General features: G+C 13.7%; 5 protein-coding genes across 5 annotated transcripts, besides 39 other annotated features; 4 read left to right on the top strand and 1 right to left on the bottom strand. All coding sequences in view use genetic code 6, as the record gives it.

The window, feature by feature from the left end:
* Nucleotides 1-255: 255 nt before the first annotated feature.
* Nucleotides 256-293: a microsatellite.
* A 1,408-nt stretch (nt 294-1,701) lies between these two features.
* IMG5_061200 (hypothetical protein) lies at nt 1,702-3,047 on the top strand (the record flags this gene model as incomplete). The annotated part of the gene is made up of 4 exons (XM_004037059.1): nt 1,702-1,803; nt 2,059-2,276; nt 2,351-2,606; nt 2,673-3,047. The coding sequence occupies 4 exons, from the start codon at nt 1,702-1,704 to the stop codon at nt 3,045-3,047; spliced, it is 951 nt and encodes a 316-aa protein (XP_004037107.1).
* Nucleotides 3,048-3,196: 149 nt separating this feature from the next.
* Nucleotides 3,197-3,254: a microsatellite.
* Nucleotides 3,255-4,436: 1,182 nt separating this feature from the next.
* Nucleotides 4,437-5,519, top strand: IMG5_061190 (hypothetical protein; the record flags this gene model as incomplete). Its single annotated transcript, XM_004037058.1, has 1 exon — nt 4,437-5,519. One exon carries the CDS (start codon nt 4,437-4,439, stop codon nt 5,517-5,519), a length of 1,083 nt encoding a protein of 360 aa, XP_004037106.1.
* Nucleotides 5,520-5,692: 173 nt separating this feature from the next.
* Nucleotides 5,693-5,725: a microsatellite.
* A 235-nt stretch (nt 5,726-5,960) lies between these two features.
* Nucleotides 5,961-6,000: a microsatellite.
* A 193-nt stretch (nt 6,001-6,193) lies between these two features.
* Nucleotides 6,194-6,302: a microsatellite.
* Nucleotides 6,303-6,305: 3 nt separating this feature from the next.
* Nucleotides 6,306-6,367: a microsatellite.
* Nucleotides 6,368-6,415: 48 nt separating this feature from the next.
* Nucleotides 6,416-6,487: a microsatellite.
* Nucleotides 6,429-6,486: a microsatellite.
* Nucleotides 6,435-6,484: a microsatellite.
* Nucleotides 6,488-6,586: 99 nt separating the features above from the next.
* Nucleotides 6,587-7,114, bottom strand: IMG5_061180 (hypothetical protein; the record flags this gene model as incomplete). Its single annotated transcript, XM_004037057.1, has 1 exon — nt 6,587-7,114. A coding segment is annotated over one exon (321 nt), but the record flags the coding sequence as incomplete, so codon positions are not given.
* An 80-nt stretch (nt 7,115-7,194) lies between these two features.
* Nucleotides 7,195-7,275: a microsatellite.
* Nucleotides 7,202-7,275: a microsatellite.
* Nucleotides 7,209-7,284: a microsatellite.
* Nucleotides 7,285-8,289: 1,005 nt separating this feature from the next.
* Nucleotides 8,290-8,322: a microsatellite.
* Nucleotides 8,323-9,140: 818 nt separating this feature from the next.
* Nucleotides 9,141-9,172: a microsatellite.
* Nucleotides 9,173-9,690: 518 nt separating this feature from the next.
* Nucleotides 9,691-9,742: a microsatellite.
* An 83-nt stretch (nt 9,743-9,825) lies between these two features.
* Nucleotides 9,826-9,863: a microsatellite.
* Nucleotides 9,830-9,894: a microsatellite.
* Nucleotides 9,838-9,894: a microsatellite.
* Nucleotides 9,848-9,914: a microsatellite.
* Nucleotides 9,851-9,912: a microsatellite.
* Nucleotides 9,851-9,917: a microsatellite.
* A 321-nt stretch (nt 9,918-10,238) lies between these two features.
* Nucleotides 10,239-10,286: a microsatellite.
* A 572-nt stretch (nt 10,287-10,858) lies between these two features.
* Nucleotides 10,859-10,897: a microsatellite.
* Nucleotides 10,898-11,627: 730 nt separating this feature from the next.
* Nucleotides 11,628-11,693: a microsatellite.
* A 20-nt stretch (nt 11,694-11,713) lies between these two features.
* Nucleotides 11,714-11,753: a microsatellite.
* A 1,513-nt stretch (nt 11,754-13,266) lies between these two features.
* Nucleotides 13,267-13,416: a microsatellite.
* Nucleotides 13,417-13,980: 564 nt separating this feature from the next.
* Nucleotides 13,981-14,031: a microsatellite.
* Nucleotides 13,995-14,031: a microsatellite.
* Nucleotides 14,032-14,218: 187 nt separating this feature from the next.
* Nucleotides 14,219-14,268: a microsatellite.
* A 781-nt stretch (nt 14,269-15,049) lies between these two features.
* Nucleotides 15,050-15,090: a microsatellite.
* Nucleotides 15,091-15,972: 882 nt separating this feature from the next.
* Nucleotides 15,973-16,032: a microsatellite.
* Nucleotides 16,033-16,186: 154 nt separating this feature from the next.
* Nucleotides 16,187-16,221: a microsatellite.
* A 353-nt stretch (nt 16,222-16,574) lies between these two features.
* Nucleotides 16,575-16,620: a microsatellite.
* A 5-nt stretch (nt 16,621-16,625) lies between these two features.
* IMG5_061170 (hypothetical protein) lies at nt 16,626-17,272 on the top strand (the record flags this gene model as incomplete). Its single annotated transcript, XM_004037056.1, has 2 exons — nt 16,626-16,972; nt 17,041-17,272. 2 exons carry the CDS (start codon nt 16,626-16,628, stop codon nt 17,270-17,272), a joined length of 579 nt encoding a protein of 192 aa, XP_004037104.1.
* Nucleotides 17,273-18,510: 1,238 nt separating this feature from the next.
* Nucleotides 18,511-18,584: a microsatellite.
* A 98-nt stretch (nt 18,585-18,682) lies between these two features.
* Nucleotides 18,683-22,248, top strand: IMG5_061160 (hypothetical protein; the record flags this gene model as incomplete). Its single annotated transcript, XM_004037055.1, has 5 exons — nt 18,683-18,753; nt 19,725-19,814; nt 20,021-20,186; nt 20,901-21,905; nt 22,006-22,248. 5 exons carry the CDS (start codon nt 18,683-18,685, stop codon nt 22,246-22,248), a joined length of 1,575 nt encoding a protein of 524 aa, XP_004037103.1.
* Nucleotides 19,096-19,151: a microsatellite.
* Nucleotides 20,829-20,858: a microsatellite.
* Nucleotides 21,034-21,066: a microsatellite.
* Nucleotides 21,042-21,073: a microsatellite.
* Nucleotides 21,927-21,997: a microsatellite.

The following is a 22,248-nucleotide window of genomic DNA, read 5'->3' as shown; positions in this document are numbered from 1 at the left end:
GATTATATGTTTAGATTTTCTTTATTAGATATGTGAGAATAGGATGATGTTGATGAATTATGTATTTTCTGTATATTCATATATAATTTGTTTATATTTATTTTTTTATTTTTTAAGTAAATTTTTTTATAAGAACTTAATTAAAAAATGCTAAGGAAAAAAAAAAAAATTATATATTTATTTTTTTATTAAATTTTTTTTAAAAAAATTATAAATATAAATAAAAAGGACATATGAAAAAATAATATATTTTTTTATTTTTTAAATATTAAAAATATTTTTTAAATTTAAAATTTAATGTTTTTATAAAAAAATAAATGTCTTTTTTTTATCATTTTAATTCTATATTTTAAACTAAATTCAATGTTATATCATTTTTTTATTATTCTTAATTTTATTCCTTTAAAAAATCGCAATTAAATATATTAATCCTCATTAAATGGTCCAAAATATAAATTAAAAATAAGAAAACTGTAAAAACTTAAAAAACTTTTATTAGAACTAATTCTTAGCAAATATATTAATTTATTTATTTTCATATTTACAGAATTCATTTGTATTAAAAATATAATCATAAAATATACACAACATACTCAAAATTCCGTCAGTTAGAGATTTAATGTCTTATCCGTTTTTTTAAATAATATCACAATTTTTTTAATCTTTTTTGATATAATCAATAATCTTAATTATATTAGTTATATTATCTCTTCTTTATGGCAGATTGATACGTTGCATACTGTATTTTTATTCATAGTTATTATAATGAATGTTTAAAATGTTATAATAAATAAAATAGATACTAAACCAATATTCTTCTTTTTTATTATTCTTAAAATTAAAAATATAATAATAAATAAAATGACTAAAATTATCTAACAATTATAATAAGTATATTTAAACTATACAAATAAACAAAAAATGGTTTCAAATATTAAAAATATTTACATATATTTATCACATTTTTTTAAAAAAAATATTTAATTAACTTTTTTATCGTTTTTAAGTGTCATCTTCCTTTTTTATTCAATTTTAAGATGTATTTTAAATATAATTATATACTATTAATAAAAAATTAATTATATAATTTAATATAATTAAATCAAAAATAACCTAATATTCATAAAAAGTAATAAAAAAATTTGGTTAAAATAAATATATTCATTTTTAGATTAAAATCATTAATTATTCAATTTTTTAATTAATATATAATATGCAATAATTATATTAAAAATAATAATTTATTTTAATATTAAAATTATAAAAAAGTTTATAATATATATATTAAAAAAAAAAACTATTACAATTTATTTAAAGTTTAAAAATGTTTATAATATAATAAAATAACTAATATTAATTAAAATATTTTTATAATAGTTGTTGATATCATTTTTCTTAACTAAATATTTATTTATTTTAAATTTTATTTAATAAAAAATAAAATTGAAAATAATAATGGAAGATAAAGATAAAAATTTTACATAAATAAATTAAGAGAAAAAAGGTCTATTAAAATTAACATAATATTATAAAAAATAATTATTAAATTAATTAATTCTTAAGATAATAATAGTTTTAAATAGTATTAATTAAATTAGCAGCAATAATATATTTCCGAAGAGTTTATAGTACTTTAATAACATAGAGAAAAACAAATTGAATCTGATGTAAAATTAATATTTATTAAAATTATATATATATATGTAATTTTCAAATTTTTATTAGATTTACTTAAATATAATAGTTGTTGGAGAAACAGGTTTAGGAAAATCAACTTTCATAGATTTTTTTTTGAAAAAATATGTAAATAAGTTAAAAAATAGAAAAGTGTTTCATGTTTTTTTTTTTTTTTTAATTTAGTCTAATTATTAAAATGAATTTGTAAATAAAAATGATATTTTAGAAATTGATAAAGATAATTAAAATGAACATTTAAATAAATATTTCTAAGATTTTTAATATGTTTTAAATAATGATTTTAATTGGGTTTAGAAAGATATATAAAAAGTATTTAAAAGAAAAATATAATTAATTTTATAAAATAATTAATAATAAAAGAAAATTTCCTCTATAAAATAAAAAACAACATAAATTAAGAAAAAAGTTGCTTAAAAAAAAGAAGGAAAATAAAATTTAATACTTAAATTTATTGATACTCCTGGATATTAAAAGAACGATAATTTATAGCAATGGGTTCAAAACATATAATCTTATATCATAAAAAGGGTATATAAATATACTTTTAATATTTAATTATAATTTTTTAAAAAATAAAAGTTTGAAAAATATAAAAAGTTAAAAGCTGAATAATTATAATAAAGTGTTTTATTTACGAAGGATAGTAAAAGAGTAAATAATAATATTTTCATTTTTTGTTCATTAAATAATTTATTTATTAAAAGATACATTGTTGTTTATATTTTTTATCAGGTCCTAGAATAAGCTAATAAGATATTTAAAATATGAAACAGTTAGAAAAAATAGTAAATATAATACCAATTTTATCAAAAGGAGATTCATATACAACATCAGAGGTTATTTAAATTAAGAAATCATTATTAAATGATGCAAGCAATTATAAACTAAATTGGTTTAATTATAAAATAGTAAAAAATGAGAAAAAAAATAAAATAAAAAATTAATTAATTAATTAAAAAATATTAATAATTTAGCAAAAAGAATTATTGTAAGGGCCTTTTGGATAATCCCCTCCATTTCTAGTAATATCATCAATTTAAAGTATAAAAACAAATAAAAATGAAACAATATATGGAAGATCATATCCTTGGGGAATATGTAATATAGAAAATCCATAGCATTCAGACTTCATATTATTATATCACTATTTGATTGGATATTTTACACTTGAATTGATAAAAAATACTGAAAAGTTGTATAAAAATTATAGGAAAACATAAAAATAAAATAAAATTGAAAAAAAAAATTGTGATGTTATAACAAACTAAGTTATTAAATATTGTGGTGGAATATTAACGTTAACATTAATTGGCTTAAGTTAATATCAATAATTTTAGAAGAAATAATGATAAATAAATGTTTTCTATTAATAAATAAAATTACCCATTTATATTTTTTTTATAAATAATAAACAAATTGTTTTAGAATTAATTTATTTATTTTTAAAATTATAACTTATAATAAATATATAAAGTTTTTTATTTATGAAAAAATCTAAATATATATATATATATATATTTATATATCTATATATCTATATATTTATTTATATATATTAAATTAAAATAATATTTTATATATATTTATAATGATTAAAATAAATATTTTTTTTAATTTAAAAAATAACACAAAATAAATAATTATTTATATTAAAGTCATCAATATATATATGAATTTAATTTTTTATATTAAAACTTTGTTAAATTATAATTAAATAAAAAAAATATATTATTTTAATGATAATAAGATTTTAAAGTAAAACTTTTATTGATACTTAGTATTTTATAATGTAAATTAAACCAAAAAAAAAAAATATGCATTTATTATATAATAATTTAATTTTTTTATTTATTATATAAAAAATAAATTAATTAAATTAAAATATATCTAATAATATTATAAATCCTTGAAATAAATTAAAATTTTTATTTGAGAACCTAAGCTTTTATATATTTCTATTAATTTTTTTATTTTTTAATTCTGACAATAGATTAAAAAAAAAAATTAACATTACATTATTTTTATACTAATAGGAAGCATAATAAATATTATATATTTAACAGAAAAACATTAAATTTTTGATATTTTTTTTTTATTCATTAATTAATAAAATTATTACAAATAAATTTATTCATTATACTTTAAAAAAATTGATATCATAATTCAATCAAAAAAAAAAAGTAAAAGTTTTTCTATGAATTAACAAAAAATTTTATATAGATTTGAATAATTAATGATCATAAAAAATATTTGATTAATATCTAAATCAATTAAACTAATTTTGTAATTTTTAAAAAGTTTTTCAATTAAAACCTTTTATGTTTAAAAAGAATAAAGATAAGGTTGTTTAAACTAATAATATAAAAAAAATATTGTCTTTAATAATTTTTATGTTTATTCATTTAAACAAGTTACGAATAATGAATAATAGTAATTATTAAAATATTTTAAATAAACAATTTTTATATAAATAAATTAAAATCAGAATACATATGATATTTCTATTTAAAACTAAACATTAAAAGAATTATATGAATTTCTTTTACTTTATGATATTTAAAAATTTCTTAAATTTATAATTTTAATTATATATATAACCAGAATGTCTAAATCAATTAAAATAACTTATTAGAAACTAATTAATTTAATTTAATATTATATATAAATATATATAATTATATTCATTTTAACATAATTTTTAGTTTATAAGATAATAAATTTAATAAAAAAAGCTAAAAATGCTCCGAAAGCTTTAAATATTTAAAAATTTTTGCACTTATGAACATTGGTAAAATAAAAATAAAGTTGCGTTATTTTCATCAAAAAGCTATGATTAATTGTTCTTTGAAAAAGTAAACAATTAATTACCCAAGAAATAAAGGTTAGAAATAGAATATTTTCCATAAGAAATTAACGAAAAAACAGCTATATTAACATAAGGTTTTAATACAATAATACCGTTTGTAAACGATAAGTTAAATGCAAAATGTCTAACTACCCTAAAAAATAACGGAGTTGACTTAATTGCTTTAAGATGTGCAGGTTTTAATAATATTGATTTAAAAAAAGCATAAGAATTAGATATAAAAGTAGTCAGAGTACCAGCTTATTCACCTTAAGCAGTAGCAGAACATACTATGGCTCTTTTATTAACATTAGTAAGGAAAATTCATAAAGCATAAAATAGGACAAAAGAAGGAAATTTTTGTCTTGAAGGACTTTTAGGAATAAATTTATATCAAAAAAAAGTTGGAGTAATAGGAACTGGAAAAATTGGATAGGCTTTTATGTAAATTTGCAAAGGATTCGAAATGAATATTTTATGTTATGATGTTTAATCTGACAAAAAAATTGAGGAAAAATATAATGCTAAATATGTAGATTTGAAAACACTTTTATAATAAAGTGATATTATTTCTTTACATTGTCCATTAAATTATGATACTTAATATATCATTGATAGAAAATCACTAGAATTAATTAAAGAAGGTGCATATATTCTCAACACTGGAAGAGGTAAACTTATTAGAACTGATGAAATTATTAATTCTTTGAAATCTGGAAAATTAGGTGGTGTAGGAATAGATGTTTTCGAAAATGAGGAAAACTTCTTCTTTTAAGATTCGAGTGAAAAAGTAATTAATGATGATGATTTAGCTAGATTACTAATGTATCCTAATGTTATTGTGACAGGGCATTAGGCTTTTTTTACTTAGGAAGCTATAAATGCAATTTGTTAAGTGACAGTTAATAATATTTTATAAATAAGAAATAACGAAAAATGTGAAAATCAAATATTTTATAAAGATGATAGAGAATGAAGAATAATATATATTATTTAATTATATAATTATATATATATTATGATTTGTTTTAAAAAAAAATATTTAAATAATTTTAATACATTATATCAAAATATTTATATATTTTAAATATTTTAAATTAAAAATATGAAAAAAAATTAAATAAAAGGCAAAAATTTTAAATTTAAATTTATAAAAAAAAATATATATAAAGAAAAAATATAAAATTCATATAAAAAAAATATATTTTAATTATTACAAGAAAATAAAATTGTATATAAATAAATTTTTAAAAATAGATAATATTTAAGCTTTTAAAATTAATAAAAATATTATTATTAAAATATTCAATACAAAAAAGAAATTATATGTAAAAATAATAAATAAAAAATATCAATATTTATATTGATAAAAAAAATAAAAAAATAAAAAAAATTTAAAATGAATATTATTATATATTAAAAAATATCATTAATAAAAACATATATAAATAAAAAATTAATATTTATGTATAAAATATTTCTAATACTTTCAAATAAAAAAAACATTTTTTTTATATAAAAAAAATTAACAAATAAATTAATAAAAAAAACAATATTAATTATAAATTTAAATATTTATAAAAAATATCTCAAAATAAATTATAGATATAGTAAAATTAAAAAATAATATATTAAATAGGAAATATATATATAATATTAATAATAATAATAATAATAATAATAATAATAATAAAAAAAAAATAATAATAATAATAATAGATATAATAATTACAGTAATAATAATATTTATAATAATAATTTCTATATTTTATTTTTTTATTATTATTTATTTATATTTGTATAAATTTATATTATAATTTATTTCATTATTTGATTAGTTACTCTATTTTCTATATAGTTTATTTTTAGATATTATTTTTCCTTATTTTTTTTTATTTTTTTTTATATCTTTTTTAATTTAATTTTTTTTTTATTTTTTTTTTACTCTTTATTATCAAATAATTAATTTGTGATTAAAAAAATAAATAATAAAATAGTAGACATAACTAAAATTAATTTTTGATTTACTTAATTATTTATAATTATGAAGCAATGCAGTTGAGCCTCAAGCCATCTAATTTTTTTTATTCCCAATTTTACATATTATATTTTATTAAGACAGCTTTTTTAAATATTATGTCCTACGGATAAGACATCTTAAGACCCTTTTTTGTTATTTCTTCATTGATCAAGTATTTATTGTGCTTCAGAATCAATTTTTCTTATTTGTTTCATCAATAATAATTATTCATTTTATATTCTTTAGATTTATATTATTATTATATTTCTTTAGAATCTTCTTTTTGAATTTAGTATTATATATTAGATTCATTTAATTTACTGTTTTGGTTAATATTTTTTTTATCAAAGTTGCCTATTTTGGTCTTTTAGCGTTTTCAGAATACATGAATGTTTTTCGCTTACAAATATCGAGAATTAGTGAGTTTCCATGATCATACATTTACATAAATTTTTCCTATATTATTATATTATATGAACTTTTTAAAAAAATTAGTATTAGCTAATAAAAATGCAATAAAATTAGATAAAAATGTTTATAAATATATTTTTTTGCTTTTAAATTTTTATATTAATTCGCCATAAAATATTTATATCATACTATTCATACTATTAGTTTTCTAAGTAAATGGAAAAAGGAAAAAATAAAAAATAAAAAGGAAAAAATAAAAAATAAAAAGGAAAAAATAAAAAATAAAAAGGAAAAAATAAAAGGAAAAAATTATTGTTTTTAAAAATATAATTATTTTATCAGAAAAAATAAAAAAAAAAATTCGAAAATCGAAAATAATAAATAAAAATTAAATAAATAATAAAAATTTAATAGAAATGAGTAAAATAATGAAATATTTATTTGCTAAAATAAACTTTTTATTTATAAAATTTTATTTTTTGTTTTTATTAAAATATTTTTGTTTTTTATATTTTTCTAGATATTTAATATGATATAAAACAAAAAAATCAGTTTTTATTGTTATATTAATAATATTATAAAATAATTTTAGTATTTTTCTCAAAATTAAAAGCAGAATTTTAAGTTTAAATATTAAGGCAAAAACACGCGATTTTCAGTTTCATATGTGGTCATATAATGAAAATCAGGCTGATTAACTTATATAAGTTAACTATCTATTATCTTGTTTAGAAGAAGATACTTATTTAAAATTATAATTACTTAATTGATATTAAAAATAGAAGGCTTAAAAATTTTACATTACATAGTAAATATTTAGTAAAATGAATAGAGAAAAATGAATATTGAAAATAAATTAAAATTTAATAGTTTTGTTAGCCTAAACAACCCCTAAAAATAGATAACTTATTTGCTAAACATATTATATATAATTAATTATAAAATAAGTTTTCAATATAATTATTTATTATTGGAATTAAATTATATAATATATAGAAGAAAAAAAATAAAAAAAACAAATTGCAATTTTAATAATCTTTATGATATTTTTTTTTTATTTTTCAATAATATCTATTTTTAGCAATATCCGTTTTTTATAAAGTTATCCTTTCTGACAAATTCAACTTTCTTCCTTCTTTCCCACTTTAAATTAACTAACTTGATTTCCATTATTGCTACATATTTTAGTATCTGCTAACTGGATCACTCTTTTTAATAAGAGTTTTAAATTTTTTATTTGTATAATCAAATTATTTATTTTCCATTTTAAATTAATTCATTGAAACCTTATAAATAGGTTTAAATGTATCTTTTTTTTATTTAATATAAAATTTATTTAATAAAAAATAAAATTACTTGAGGTTTTTGGTCTTTCTACATCTTCGTAAACCTAATATTATTCTTTTTATTATTTTTATTATTAAATTGTTTTATATTATTATTGACAATTTGATTAATTGTTAATTTTGAGTTTCGGATAGTTGATTCCATAATTATTATTAGTTCCTTTTTTTAAAAATTTATGTTAGGTTGCTGCTTTTTATAAATTATTATTATTAGATTTTATATAAGAAGATTTAGAACACTCTTAATGGTTAAGCTTTGGAGCTAAATAATTATCCCTATCTAATTATTAATAGTTATTTTATTAATCATATGAATTTTCATCACTTTTAATATCGTCTTAATAATCTTAATTATTATTTTTATTATAGTTGGAAATTTAATTATTATTTTTATTATTTTAGTTATAAAGTTGCTAAATATTCTCTTTTTAGTCATTATCATCGTCTTCTTCATCTTCTTATTATTATAAATTTAAATTTTTTTTAATTTTATTTTAAAGATCTAAGAGTTAATCTTCATATGTTTGGTAATTTAAACTCTTAATTTGATTATTTGGATTGTTTTATTTATTATTTTAGTTTTAATTTTAATTATTTATAAATTGATTTTATGTATTGTTTATATCATCATATTATTCATAAGATTATTCATTTGAACTTTCTTCATTTATTTAAAAATTTTAATTTATATTCATTATTTTTATTTTAATATTTATTTTGATTTATATATTAATTAAAATTATTTTAAATTATATATTTATTTTTTAAATTTTTTTATAATTTATTTGATAAACAAATCATAAAAAAAACAAATCACTTGAAAATGTTTAAAAAAAAAAGTTTAAAAAAAAATCATTTAAAAATTTATTTTAAATATTATTAAATTAATATATTACTTGTGATATTTTTTCATTTTTTCTCTAATTTTATGCTAATAAATATTATTATATTAAAAGTTTGAATAAATATTATTGAGTTTTTAAATAATTTTCTAATAAAACATAATTATTTATTAATAAATTTAGATGAATCATATTATTTTAAATTAAATAACATTAAATTTTTAAAAATTAATTCGTTAAATATATTTTAAAGTATATTTAATTTTATATTTTAGATATAATTTTTTTTTAAATTAATGAAATGTTATTTTTTATTTGATTATATTATATTATTTTTTAAGTATAGAAGATTATTTTAATTATATTAAAAATAAAATTTTATTTGATAAATTATATTTAATTGTTTATATTTTTATATTATATATTTTTCTACAATTTTTTTGAAAAAATCAAAAAAAAAAAGGATATCATCTATATTATATAACTAAATTTATTGAAAAAAAAAAATTATTTTTATATAAGAAATTGTTAATATATACAAAAAATTTATATTCTTTAATTATAAAAAAATATTATATTCATTTTAAAATTGATTATAATATTAAAAGATTTTAAGAAAAAAAAATTAACAAATAGAAAGATATTTGTATTTTTATAAATAAATAAAATATTTAAATATATGTAAATATATTTATATATATATATTTATTTATATATTTTTATATTTATTTAATTTTATTCATATTATTTTTTATACTCATAGCTATTATATCTCTATTAATAATTACTCATAAAATTTTAATATTAATATTTTTTTATTAATATAATTTATATATTATGTCTATAAAATAAATTTTTAAATATTTTTATTAAAGAATAATAAATAATGCAAACATTTTTTTTTTTATATATAATAGAAATCTTTAAAAATCATTATAAACTAAACATTTATAACTACAAAGTATAAAAAATTTAAAATATTATATATATTTGGTTTAATTATAAAGGAAATTTTTAATTTTTTTCCTTTTTCAAGAAAATTTTATTTTTTTAAAAAAAAATAATAAAAATTAGTATAAATACTTTCTTTTAAATATTTTTTAAAAATTTTCCTTTAAAAATTTGCATATCATCTTCAAATATTTAAAAAAAAAATATAATATAAGTATTAAATGATTAATATATATTCAGAAATATTAAAATTTCATTAAATAATAATAAAAGTATTTTATATAATAAAAAAACTCATTTATAAAAGTATATATATAATATTTTTAAATTTTTAACTTTATTAAATAAAAGTATAATTAATTATTATTTATATTTTATTTGTATAAAAAAATATTTATTAAGCTTAATGATAAAAAATTAATTAAAATTTTACAATAATACATATTTAATTTATATTTTAATAATTATATCCAATTTTTATTTTTTAAAATAAAACTATGTAATTATTTTTTAAACTTTTAAAACAATATATTAATTTTATAAACTGTATTTCTCATAATTTAAAGCATCGCCTAAAAAATTTAACATTAAAATACTATTTAAATCTTTTGTAAATAATAAAAGAACTAGTGCTAAAAACAGTAAAGGCAAAAAAAAAAAAATATTTATTTTATTTTTATTTTTTTATTTTAACCTAATTAAGTTTTATATTCTTTATTCTTATTCATTTATTATTTATAATTGTTTTAAAATTTATCTTTGTTTAAAATTAAATCTTGTTTAATTATAAAAGTTTACAGTTTTCTCATCTATAACTTCAATCTAATAATTATTATTTTTCTTAGCAAAATGTTAGAAAAGCGAAACTTTAGAAATATAATAGATATTAATAAAAAATTTAGAGTTTATAATATTCTGATTATAGAAATCCTCTTATTTTAATATTTCGTTATTAAAATCATAATGAATATCTCCATTATAAAAAATTAAAAAATGTATATTTTTATTTTATATTATGTTTGTATTTTCTATCTCTAATTATTTCATGAAATTTTAAAGGGTTTTCTTTTTTAATTATTTAAGTTTTGTATGCGTTATTTTAATGTAACATTAAATATAAATAATATCTTTTTCCTAAATATTTTCTTAAGTTTAACATGAACAAGGTATAATTATTAAATTTAATTTCTAGTTTGAATATAACTTTAACTAGTTTCTTAAAACATTAATAAATTGTTCTAAATTGAAAGATATATTTGATTCAAATATAGATTAAATGCAAAAGTTATTTATATTTTAGTAATAAAAGTTTTATTTCTATATATCAAAAATAAAATATTTTTATATATATTCATCAATTAATATTTAGTTTAAATATTTTTCCAAAAAGTTAGTTTCAATTTAATTAAAACAATCAGATGCACTTCTTTCACTAAACTTAAAAACTGATGTTCTATTATTATTTTAATTTGCCACTATATTTTAATTATCTTATTATTATTTAGATTACTAAACTTTATTATATTATATATTTTCTTTATTTGATTCTAATTTTGTTTATTTTTTATTTATATTTCTTTCATAATTTTTTTTATTTTAAATAAAAAATAAATATATAATAAAATAAATACATTAAAAAAAAAAAAAAAATTATATATGTATAATAAAAATCCTAGTATAATTTCCTTTCTCCCATAAAAAATTTCAATATTCGTATTTTTAAAGATAATTGAGGAAGATAATAGAAGAAAAAAAATTAATAAAAAAAAAAATTAAATAATTATAAGATATATATTATTTATATTTTATAATTAAAATATAAATTATTTTCTTTAAAATTAAAAACATTCTATTTTTTTTTTTTTTTTCATTTTTGTAAAAAATATTTATTGTAAAATCCTCATATTTAATATTTTCCTTTACTTGTGATTAATAAATTAATTTGAAAAAAACCAAATTTATTTATAAAAGTATTTTATTTATTGATTATTTAAAATTAATTAAATATTAGAACAAGTGTTTTTTATTACATTCATAGTAAAATTAGCAAATTGAAAAAAAGAAATTGCATTAGAATTTCTTTTATTGTATAAAAAAAAAAACACAAAAAGCATACATAAATAAAATCTAATATCTATTTAATAATATATTAAATTATATCAAATAAAATTGATTTATATTGAAATTAAATAAAATAATATTAATTCTAAAGGTTATTAATTTATTTTTTTATGCCAATAAAAAATATAAAACATAATTTACAGTTTATATTAAACAATATATGTCAAAAAATATAAAATATTAAGGGTTAAAATTATAATTATGGTTTTAAAAGATATAAAAAGAGAAAATAGAGAATAAATATTATAAATTTTTTAATAATATTTATTTGAAATAATATGATAAAATATTATATTATTAAATATATAATTTTTTTTTTTTTTTTTTTTTACAAAACAGATATTATAATTAATCATTTAAAATAAAAATAATTTAAAAAATATTTATTAAATATTTAGTTCTAAATAAGTAATTAATATTTAATCAGTTTTCTTTAAAGGTTACTTAATTTTCTAAAAAGTCAATAAAAGAACCTCCAGCTTAAAAAGCTGAATTAAGGGCTTATGCTAAATCTTATTTAGTTTATAATAAACTAGATTATAATTCATTAATTTTCATTTCATAGTTAATGCATCTTTTTTCAAATTTTTAATTTTGTTTTACCATTTACTCATATTCAATTTAACTATTCATTTAAGAATTCTGCAAAAAAAAAAAAATATAAAAATTTTAAATAAAAAAATACATTTAGTTTTTCATATTATTTAGTTAGTAAAATAAATTATTCTTAAAGCTTTTAATGTTATTCTGAATCTACTTAAAAGGCAGTACTAAAATTTTAACATTATATTTATTTTTAAAGTAATTCTATTTTAAAATTTAGTTAAGATATTTCTTCATGCAATTCTATTATTTGTTTCTTATAATTTTCTTCAATAAATTAAATGTTTTATTATGATTAATATATTTATTTTTTGCTTAAATTATTATTTGGTAATAGTAAATCAGTTCTACTTTCTAATTTAAGTAATGATTTTTCATTAAATTAAGGAATTTCCATTAAAATTATTTCTTCATTAATAACATTTTAACTATTAGTATTATCATTATTATTATTATTATTATTATTATTATTATTATTATTATTATTATTATTTTATTATTCTTTATAATCTTTATTTATAATTATAATATTTTCAACATAATTATTATTATCATATTAATTATTATTATTTTTATTATCATTTATTACTTTTATTTATAATTCATTTATGTTTTTTTTTATATTCTCATTTGTTGTTTCTATATTTTGATTTATATTTTTAATTTTATTATCTTTGTGTTTATTATATATTTATTTTTTTTAATTTTCATCTTATATTTCGACTTATGTATTTTATTTTAATTTATTTGTATAGTTTTATTTTTTTTCGCATTAATTTGATTCTTCCCTTATCAAATTGTAAAAATTTTCATTTTATTGTTTTTATTTTTAGTCTATTTAATTTATTAAATTTTAATTAAGTATTTAAAGGTTATTTATTTTTTCATTTAATTATTGTTATAATAATTAAGATGTTGAATTTATTTTTTTAATTTCTAATTAAAAATTAGAATTGTTTTATTATAATTAAGATATTTTAATCGTATATTACTATATTAAATTCATGAAATAACTTTGTTGATCATTTAAATTAATTTCACATTATTATTTTAATTAAGTAATATTTTATTCTTATAATAATTTTTATTAATTTAATTCTTCGATTTTTAAGTTAATAATGTTGTTTTAAAACTATATCTTTAATATATTATTATTAATATATATATATATATATATATATATATATATTATATTACTTATTATTCTAATTCTTTTATTATATCTTCTTTTTTATTTATTTACTTTTATAAAATTTCGTTTTCTGTTTATTATTTATTAGTATTAAGAACTTATAAATTTTCATTTTTTTATTTATTATCATATTCTATTTTTAAATTTTATATAGGATAATACTATTATAATATATTTTATTTTTATGTTTCTATTATTTAGTTTTTCAATTTTAAATCTATTATTAATTTTTAATTTTATATTTTAGAAACTAATATTTCTTATTACAGCTTTTTTAAAAAATATAATTATGTTATTATATAAATTAAAAAAAACTTTTTCTTATTCTTATGTAAATTAATCTAACATAAATTAATATTTATCAGAGAATTAAGTTTTTTCATTATAAATTTACTATATAAATTATTCTAAATTATTTCGATTCTTATTTTTATATTTCTCTGTTAAAAAATTAGCAGTATGTATATATTCTATCTCTTCATTAATAAACTCATTAGAAAATTAATTATTTTTAGAGATATTTTAGTTTTTTGCTTCTAATTAATAATATTCTGAATTTGCAATATTATCAATTTTTTGAAATTTTTAAAGAAAGTTCTTTTTAGCATATTTATCGGGAGTAAAATGTGATTGATTACTATTATTTAAATATTAAATTTACTAATCTAAATCAATTTTTTATGATTATTATTCTTATTTTATTAATAATTTTTATTAAATATCATTTTAACTATTTTATTATAATTAATTCCTATTCTTTTATTTTTTCAATATATTATTCTACTTATCATTATTTTTGTTAGACATATAAATTTATTAATAGCTTTTTTCTTCTTTGTGGTTAGTATAAGAATTAGACAATTCTTATACTTTTAATAAACTTTTTAGAATGATTTCTTTATTTATTAAATTTAATCTTTATTATTTAAGCGTTTTTTTGTTTCTATATTCTCTTTGTTATTCAGATTATAATTCTTATTTTTTATTAATTGTACAAATTAGTTTATCATCAACAGAATATTTTTCTATATATTTATTTTTATTATAATTTTTTTTTTTATTTTTAAATTAATTTAATTTTAATTTTATATACTTTATTCGAGCCTTTTTTTTTAAAAAAAAAAAAAAAAAAATTATTAATTATAAAATAAATACTTTCTTTTATTTTATATTTTACTTTAAGCACTAAATTAAAAAATAAATTTTGGCATTTTCATCTTCACAATTTTCTATTTTTACACCATTTTCATATCTTATATTTAAATTAACATAATTTGATAGACAAATTTATATATTTCCAATAATGTTTTTATTCTCTCCTTTGTAACTATTTATGTAAATCTCAATCTTTTTACAATTAATTTTATATATGTATAATATTTATTATATTAATAAAATACATATTTATCTTTATATTTTCTTTATTATTCATCTTTAAATAGGGTTGATGTAATAATGAATGTTTCATTTATATCTATTGAATTATAATTTTAATCAAAATATATTTTCTTTGTTTCCTTTATTTTATTCCCTTTTTTTTTGGAAGTATATATAATATAGTTATTATATTGCATTATTTTAAAATAATCAAGTACCTTTTTTAACTAATAAAGTTATAAAAATGTTTTTTTATTCTAAATTTAAAAGTATATTATGGAATGTTATTTCGAATTAAAATTTTTAATTCTTTTACATTATTTTTTATTTTTTATTAATATAAGTTTTAAGAATTTTTCTATTTATATTAATTATAAATTAAATAAATTATATGATTGTTTAATTTCATTATTACACTTCAATAAAAAAATAAATTATTTAAAATATTAAAAATTATAAAGAATCATATTATATAATTTTAAAATAAATTATAAATATTATATACAAATATATATTAAATATTCATTATTACAAATTTATAAAAATAAAATCTACTTTTTAATATAATTATTATTATTATTATTTTTATTTTTTTTATTATAATTATTATTATTATTATTATTATTTACTTTGATTATTTTTTATTTTTAATTAATAATAATAACTATATAAAATAAATTAAAAATAATTATTATGTAAATATTTTTAATCTTTATATTTCTTTAAATATTTATAAAGTAAAACATTAATAAATTGATAAAATATAATATGATTTTACTAATATATATATATATATATATATATATATATATATAAGATAATACAATAAATAAATTATTTAATAATTATGAATTAAAAAATATTAAATTAATTATTTATTTAATAATTTATAATTAAATATTAACAAAAAGTTCTATAAAAATTTTAGTGTTAAATAAAATAAATTTCTAAAATAAAATAGATAATTAATTATTTTAAAATTGAAATATATGTCAATTTATTTTTTAAGCTTTTATTATTTTTTTAACTAATTATTAAGGAAGAAAATTTATTCTAAATTTAATGAATAATAAAAGTATATAGAAAAAAAAAAAAAAGCTTTTTTTACTAAATAATATTAAAAATAATTTTATATTTAGATAATTAGCAAATTTTTATTAATTATTTTATTTAAAATATAAAAATATATAAATAAAAAATTTATAATATATAAACAAAAATGGAATAAGAAGAATAAGTAACAGCGTATATTGATTAAACTGATAATATTTCTTATGAAGAAGCTTATATTATAAATAGATAATAAATTTTACATACAGAAGATATATTAAATATAATAGCAAATGTATTACAGGAAATAATTCAATAAACTGATAATTAACCAATAGAATTTTTAACAAATTTCCATGGATAAAATATACCAAATATCTCTATAAAAGATTATTTATTAAGGATATCTAGATGTACTAATTGTTCATAAGAATGTTTTATTTTAGCATTAATATATATTGATAGAATAACTTAAAGGCATAAAAAATTTAATATAAATAGTTATAATATTCACAGGTTTTTTAATTAATTTATAAGAATTTTGCATATTTTAAATATATAAATTATATATAATTTATTTGCAGAATTTTAATATGTTCAATAATGGTAGCAATTAAATTTTTTGATGATAAATATTATAATAATGAATATTATTCCAAAGTTGGGGGCATTACAAATTAAGAAATAAACTAATTAGAAAGAGATTTTTTACAATTGATAAATTTTAAATTACATTGTAGACCCGAATTATTTTTTACTTATAGAGGAAAAATCATAATATCATAAGAAGCCAACAAAAACGAGATGTAAGAATGAGAATGAGAAAAAATATTGAGAAAAAATTATATAGATTTTGTTGAATATAATTAATATTATTTCTAAAAAAATGCATACATATATAGTTTTTTTTATTTTAATAAGATTTTTATAAATACAGAAGTATTATTTTTTCTATTTATATAATATATTCAAGCTAATATTTTATTTGATTTTAAATATATTCATTAACAATTTTATAATTAATAATATGAATAAATTAAGAAATGATAAATCATAAAACTTATGGATAAACATACATATAAATAATTAATAATTAATTTATTTAATATTTTTAAAATTAAAATTCAAGGAAACTTATTAATTATTTGTAAGATGAAATATAATATTTAAATATGATATTAATATCTATTTTATTTGAATATTTTTGCTTAAAGAATTTAAATTTATATAAAAATAATTAATATAATGATAAAATTGCTTTAGTAAACTATTTATAATATTTATTAAGTTTATTATTATATAATTGCACTATGTTTTGCTCTTATATTTATCAAAGTTATTTTTTTTTAAAAAAAAAACAAAAACAAATTCATAATTTTAGTTAACTCTTTAATTTTCTTTTTAATTTTTATTATAAATTTTTAATATTTTATTAAAAAAAAAATTATTCGATTTAGAAATTAAAAAGAATTTTTGTTTTTTAGGAAATTTCTTTATATTTATAATTAAAGAATCGTAAATATTTAAAACATTTAGTAATAAAATTATCTTTTATGCAACTAAACTCTATAAAATAATAATAAAAAAAATTCATAAAAAATAATTTATTAATTGTTTACATATTAGTTTTATTTTAGCAATTTATTATATAAACATACTATTTAATAATATTAATATAACTTTTTTTAAAAAATAATTACCACATATCTATATTACATTATTATTAATAAAAATTTATGCAATTTTATAATATTAATGAAAGCTATAGCTAATCTATATATTAAATAAATGTTTTTTTAAATAATAGCTTAAAATTTAATAAATAAATAATGTATCATTTAAATATTTTTTAAATAAAGTCATCAATTATCTATAAAAAAATAAATACAAATAAAATTTTATATTAATATTTTTTCATATTCAAACATAATATATATATATATATAGTTATTTATTTCTCAAATATAAATCAACATTAACTAAATGCTTAATTACAAATTAATTGATTTTAAAATAAATATTTTTTGAATATTAAAATATTGATATAAGATAATTTAAAAATAATTATTTATAAATAAATTTTTTAAAAAATAAATTATTAATATATAAGATTAATTTATAAAATAAAATAAAAATAAAAATATTTATAAAAAATAATTAAATAACATACACATTTATATTTTTATGTCCAATTAAATTAATCGTTTATAAGTAGTTTTAAAAAATATGTATAAAAAAGAGCTTTTAACCTAAAATGAAGTAGATTTAATATATGATAGTGCAGTTAGAGGAAATATGTATATTTATAATATAATGAGTGAATTTGATTAAGATTAATCATAAGAAATAGTATAATTAGAAAATAAAATATAAACATTTGTACAACAATAAGATTTGAAAAAATCATAAAAAAAGTAAGTGAAAAAAATTAAAATTAAAATAATGAAGGAAATAGGTTTGGAAACTTTTTTTCAATAAATAGTTAATAAATATAAAATGAAAATAAATTATTGCAAACTTTAAGTACTGGAAAATAATAGGCATTCAATTTTTTGAAATAATTTTAAGACTAAGAAAAAGATTTAAATTATATTTGCGAATAAATTCTAATAAATTTATTAGATTCAGATAGGTAGATAATATATATATATATATATATATATATATATATATATATATATATATATATATATATTTAGTAAAATATTTAATGAAATTGAATAATAATTTACTGATATTTTAATACAAAAATATAATAGTATTAAATTAAAAATAAAAGTTGTAATTAGAGATTCTGTAAAAATTTAAATTTCTAATGGTAAAATCTTTCCTACTGTTAATTACACTATTAATATTTTGAGAACTTTGTTTGGAATTAGTGAATTTGAAATTATAAGGATAAACAAAAATTATATTAATACCTTTTCTTCTAAAAATATGTCTTAATAAACAGGAGTATTTATATTGTAAATTATATCTTAAATTTTTTATAAATATAAGGAAATTAAAAATGAAAATAATTTAAAATAAAATTTAAGTGTATTTACTCATAATAAACTTTTATAATTGAATGAATAATAAAAAATTATTTTTTAAACATTATTCTCATTCAATTGTAAAAAAGAATCTTATATTATGATAAAAATAGATTAGGAAGATATTTTTATTTTAATGTTTCATGTATCTACAAAATACATTAATGATTCTTTTTTTAAGATTTTAAAGTTTTTACTTATAAAAGAATACTTTTATATATTATTTTATTTAGAAATAATTTTGATAACAGCTTCCATAATTTTTTCAAGGACTAAATATCTCCCCTTTTATGTGTATTTGTTTTAGAATAAGATTTTTTTTCGTATATAATTATTATATTTCTTTATATATTACTATAATAATTATATTTTAAAGTCATAAATATGTTTATAAACTAATGAAAATGTTATAAGAATATGTAAAAATATCTGAAATCATTCTAATAGAAGATATAAGATTTAGTTTCGAAGAATATTTTTAGACACATGCGTATTAAATAAAAAAATTAAAAAAAAATGAAAATAATAGTTAAATTATATTTGGATGGGAATAGCTTGTTCATTCTGATTTACTTTAACCTTTAGAAAATGCTTGTGATTATTAAATAAACATTCCTTTGGCAAAAATACAACTTAATTGTACTTTAAATAAATAGCATTATGATAAACTCTTGCATTTGTAAATATTTGAAAAGGTACTTTTAATATATAAATATACATTAAATTTATTAAAAAAGCTATTGAATTCTATAATTACAAGTCATCATTAAAAAATAAAAAAAATAATTATTCGTGTTTGTGATTATATGTATTATTTAGGAACTTAAGAAGTAGTTTTATTAGACTTTAATAAAAAAGGGAATTTGTTATTTATATCATAACCTTTAAACGAGAAAACAGTGTAATTAAATAATTTAAGTATTTTTAAAAAAATATTAAAAAAACAAAAAAAATAAACATAAAAAGAGAATCAGTAAAAATATAAATAATTGATGATATAAATAAAATTAGCCCATAAACCTAAGCTAATTTTAAAGATATTTTTGCTTAAAATCCTTAAGTTGTATAACTTATAAAATAATTGAATAATTAAGAAAATTTTATATTGAGAACTTCTTCTTCTCCTTCTATTGAGTTAATATATAAATAAAATGGTGGGTTTAAGATATTTATAAAATAACAAGACGAATCTTAAAATTGTTTAACTATTCCAATTTTATAAAAAAAAATTTCAAATAAATAATAACATTCGATTCCAATAAGCAAAATCTAAAAAGCAATGGATAAGTTATATTTTATTACAAAATAATCAAAAACATTATAATCTAAAAAAGTCTAATAAAAAAATAAATATAAAAATAAATATATAAACATATTTTAATTTTTTTTAAAAAAAATAAATAAATAAGATGGTTTTAGAAGATCCAAATGTAAAGAATTCATGGGTTCGTGAGTTTTTACCAGATAAAGATTTGATTAAAATTCAAGAAGATGAAAGTAAAAATAATTATGGAGTGCGTTTGTTTAATCCATAAATATCGTAAAAAATTAATAAAAAAATAAAATAAAAAAATAAAAATAATAGGAGTATGCATAAAATACATATAGAAAATTAAGATACATTAGAGTATTTAACAATAACTCCAAATGATTTATTTGCAAAAGAAAATGAAGACAACTAATTAAATTAACTACAATTTGATATATTTAAAATTGACTAAAAAGAAAAAATAAGAATTATTTGGTCAATATTTAATTAAAGAAACTATTTTAACAAATACAATATTTAAATAGAAAGATTTATTGAATTTATTTTTAAAATAAAACAAAAATATAATAAAAAAGGAAATCCTTTTCATAGTTTTGATCATGGGATATAAGTTATGCATGGATGTTATGTGATTTCATGTCATACATCAGCTTCTTAAATAATAAAAGATTTAAATGAATTCGCTTTAATTTTATCAGGTTTATGTCATGATATATCTCATACAGCTAGAACTAATGTTTTTGAAGTAAATAGTATGTCTAAATTAGCTATAAGATATCATGATAAAAGTGTTTTAGAATAGCATCATATTGCTACTACATTTAAAATTCTAAAAAAACCTGAAGCTAACATATTGGCCAATTTAGAATTAGATTAATTTCAAATTATAAGAAAAAAAGTAATTTCGAACATTTTAGCGACTGATATAAAATAGCATTTTGATTTAATAAAGCAATTTGAAATGAAATTTTCTGGTTGTATTTTAAAAAAAAATATGGAAATAAAATAGGATGATTATAAAGAAAATGAAATAAATTTAATAACTAATATGATTATTCATGCGGCAGATTTTCATGGAAATTCATAAGAGTTTGAAATAAGTAAAAAATGGAGTCTGTTAGTAAATTAAGAATTTTAATATTAGGTAATTATATTATTATAAAAGAATTAAAATATATAAAATTAAATTAAATTAAATTAAATTAAATTAAATTAAATTAAATTAAATTATATTAATATATTAGTATAAAGACGAATGTGAATAAAATATTCCTTAAACACCTTATTTGAAAGATTTAGATAAAAGAGATATTTTGGCCAGAAGCGAAATCGGATTTATTAATGCGATTGTTAAACCTTTGTGGGAATTGTTGAATAAATTTTTAGATGATGAATTATAAACATCTACAAATAATTTACAAAATAATATAATTAATTGGGATAAAATAAATAAATAAGCAATATCTATAATTAATAAATTATTATGA

This window comes from Ichthyophthirius multifiliis (genome assembly GCF_000220395.1).
Source record: "Ichthyophthirius multifiliis unplaced genomic scaffold scaff_1120509250278, whole genome shotgun sequence".
NCBI lineage: Eukaryota > Ciliophora > Oligohymenophorea > Hymenostomatida > Ichthyophthirius > Ichthyophthirius multifiliis.
Note: the sequence above shows the minus strand (reverse complement) of the source record. Positions and strands in the feature narration are given on the sequence as shown.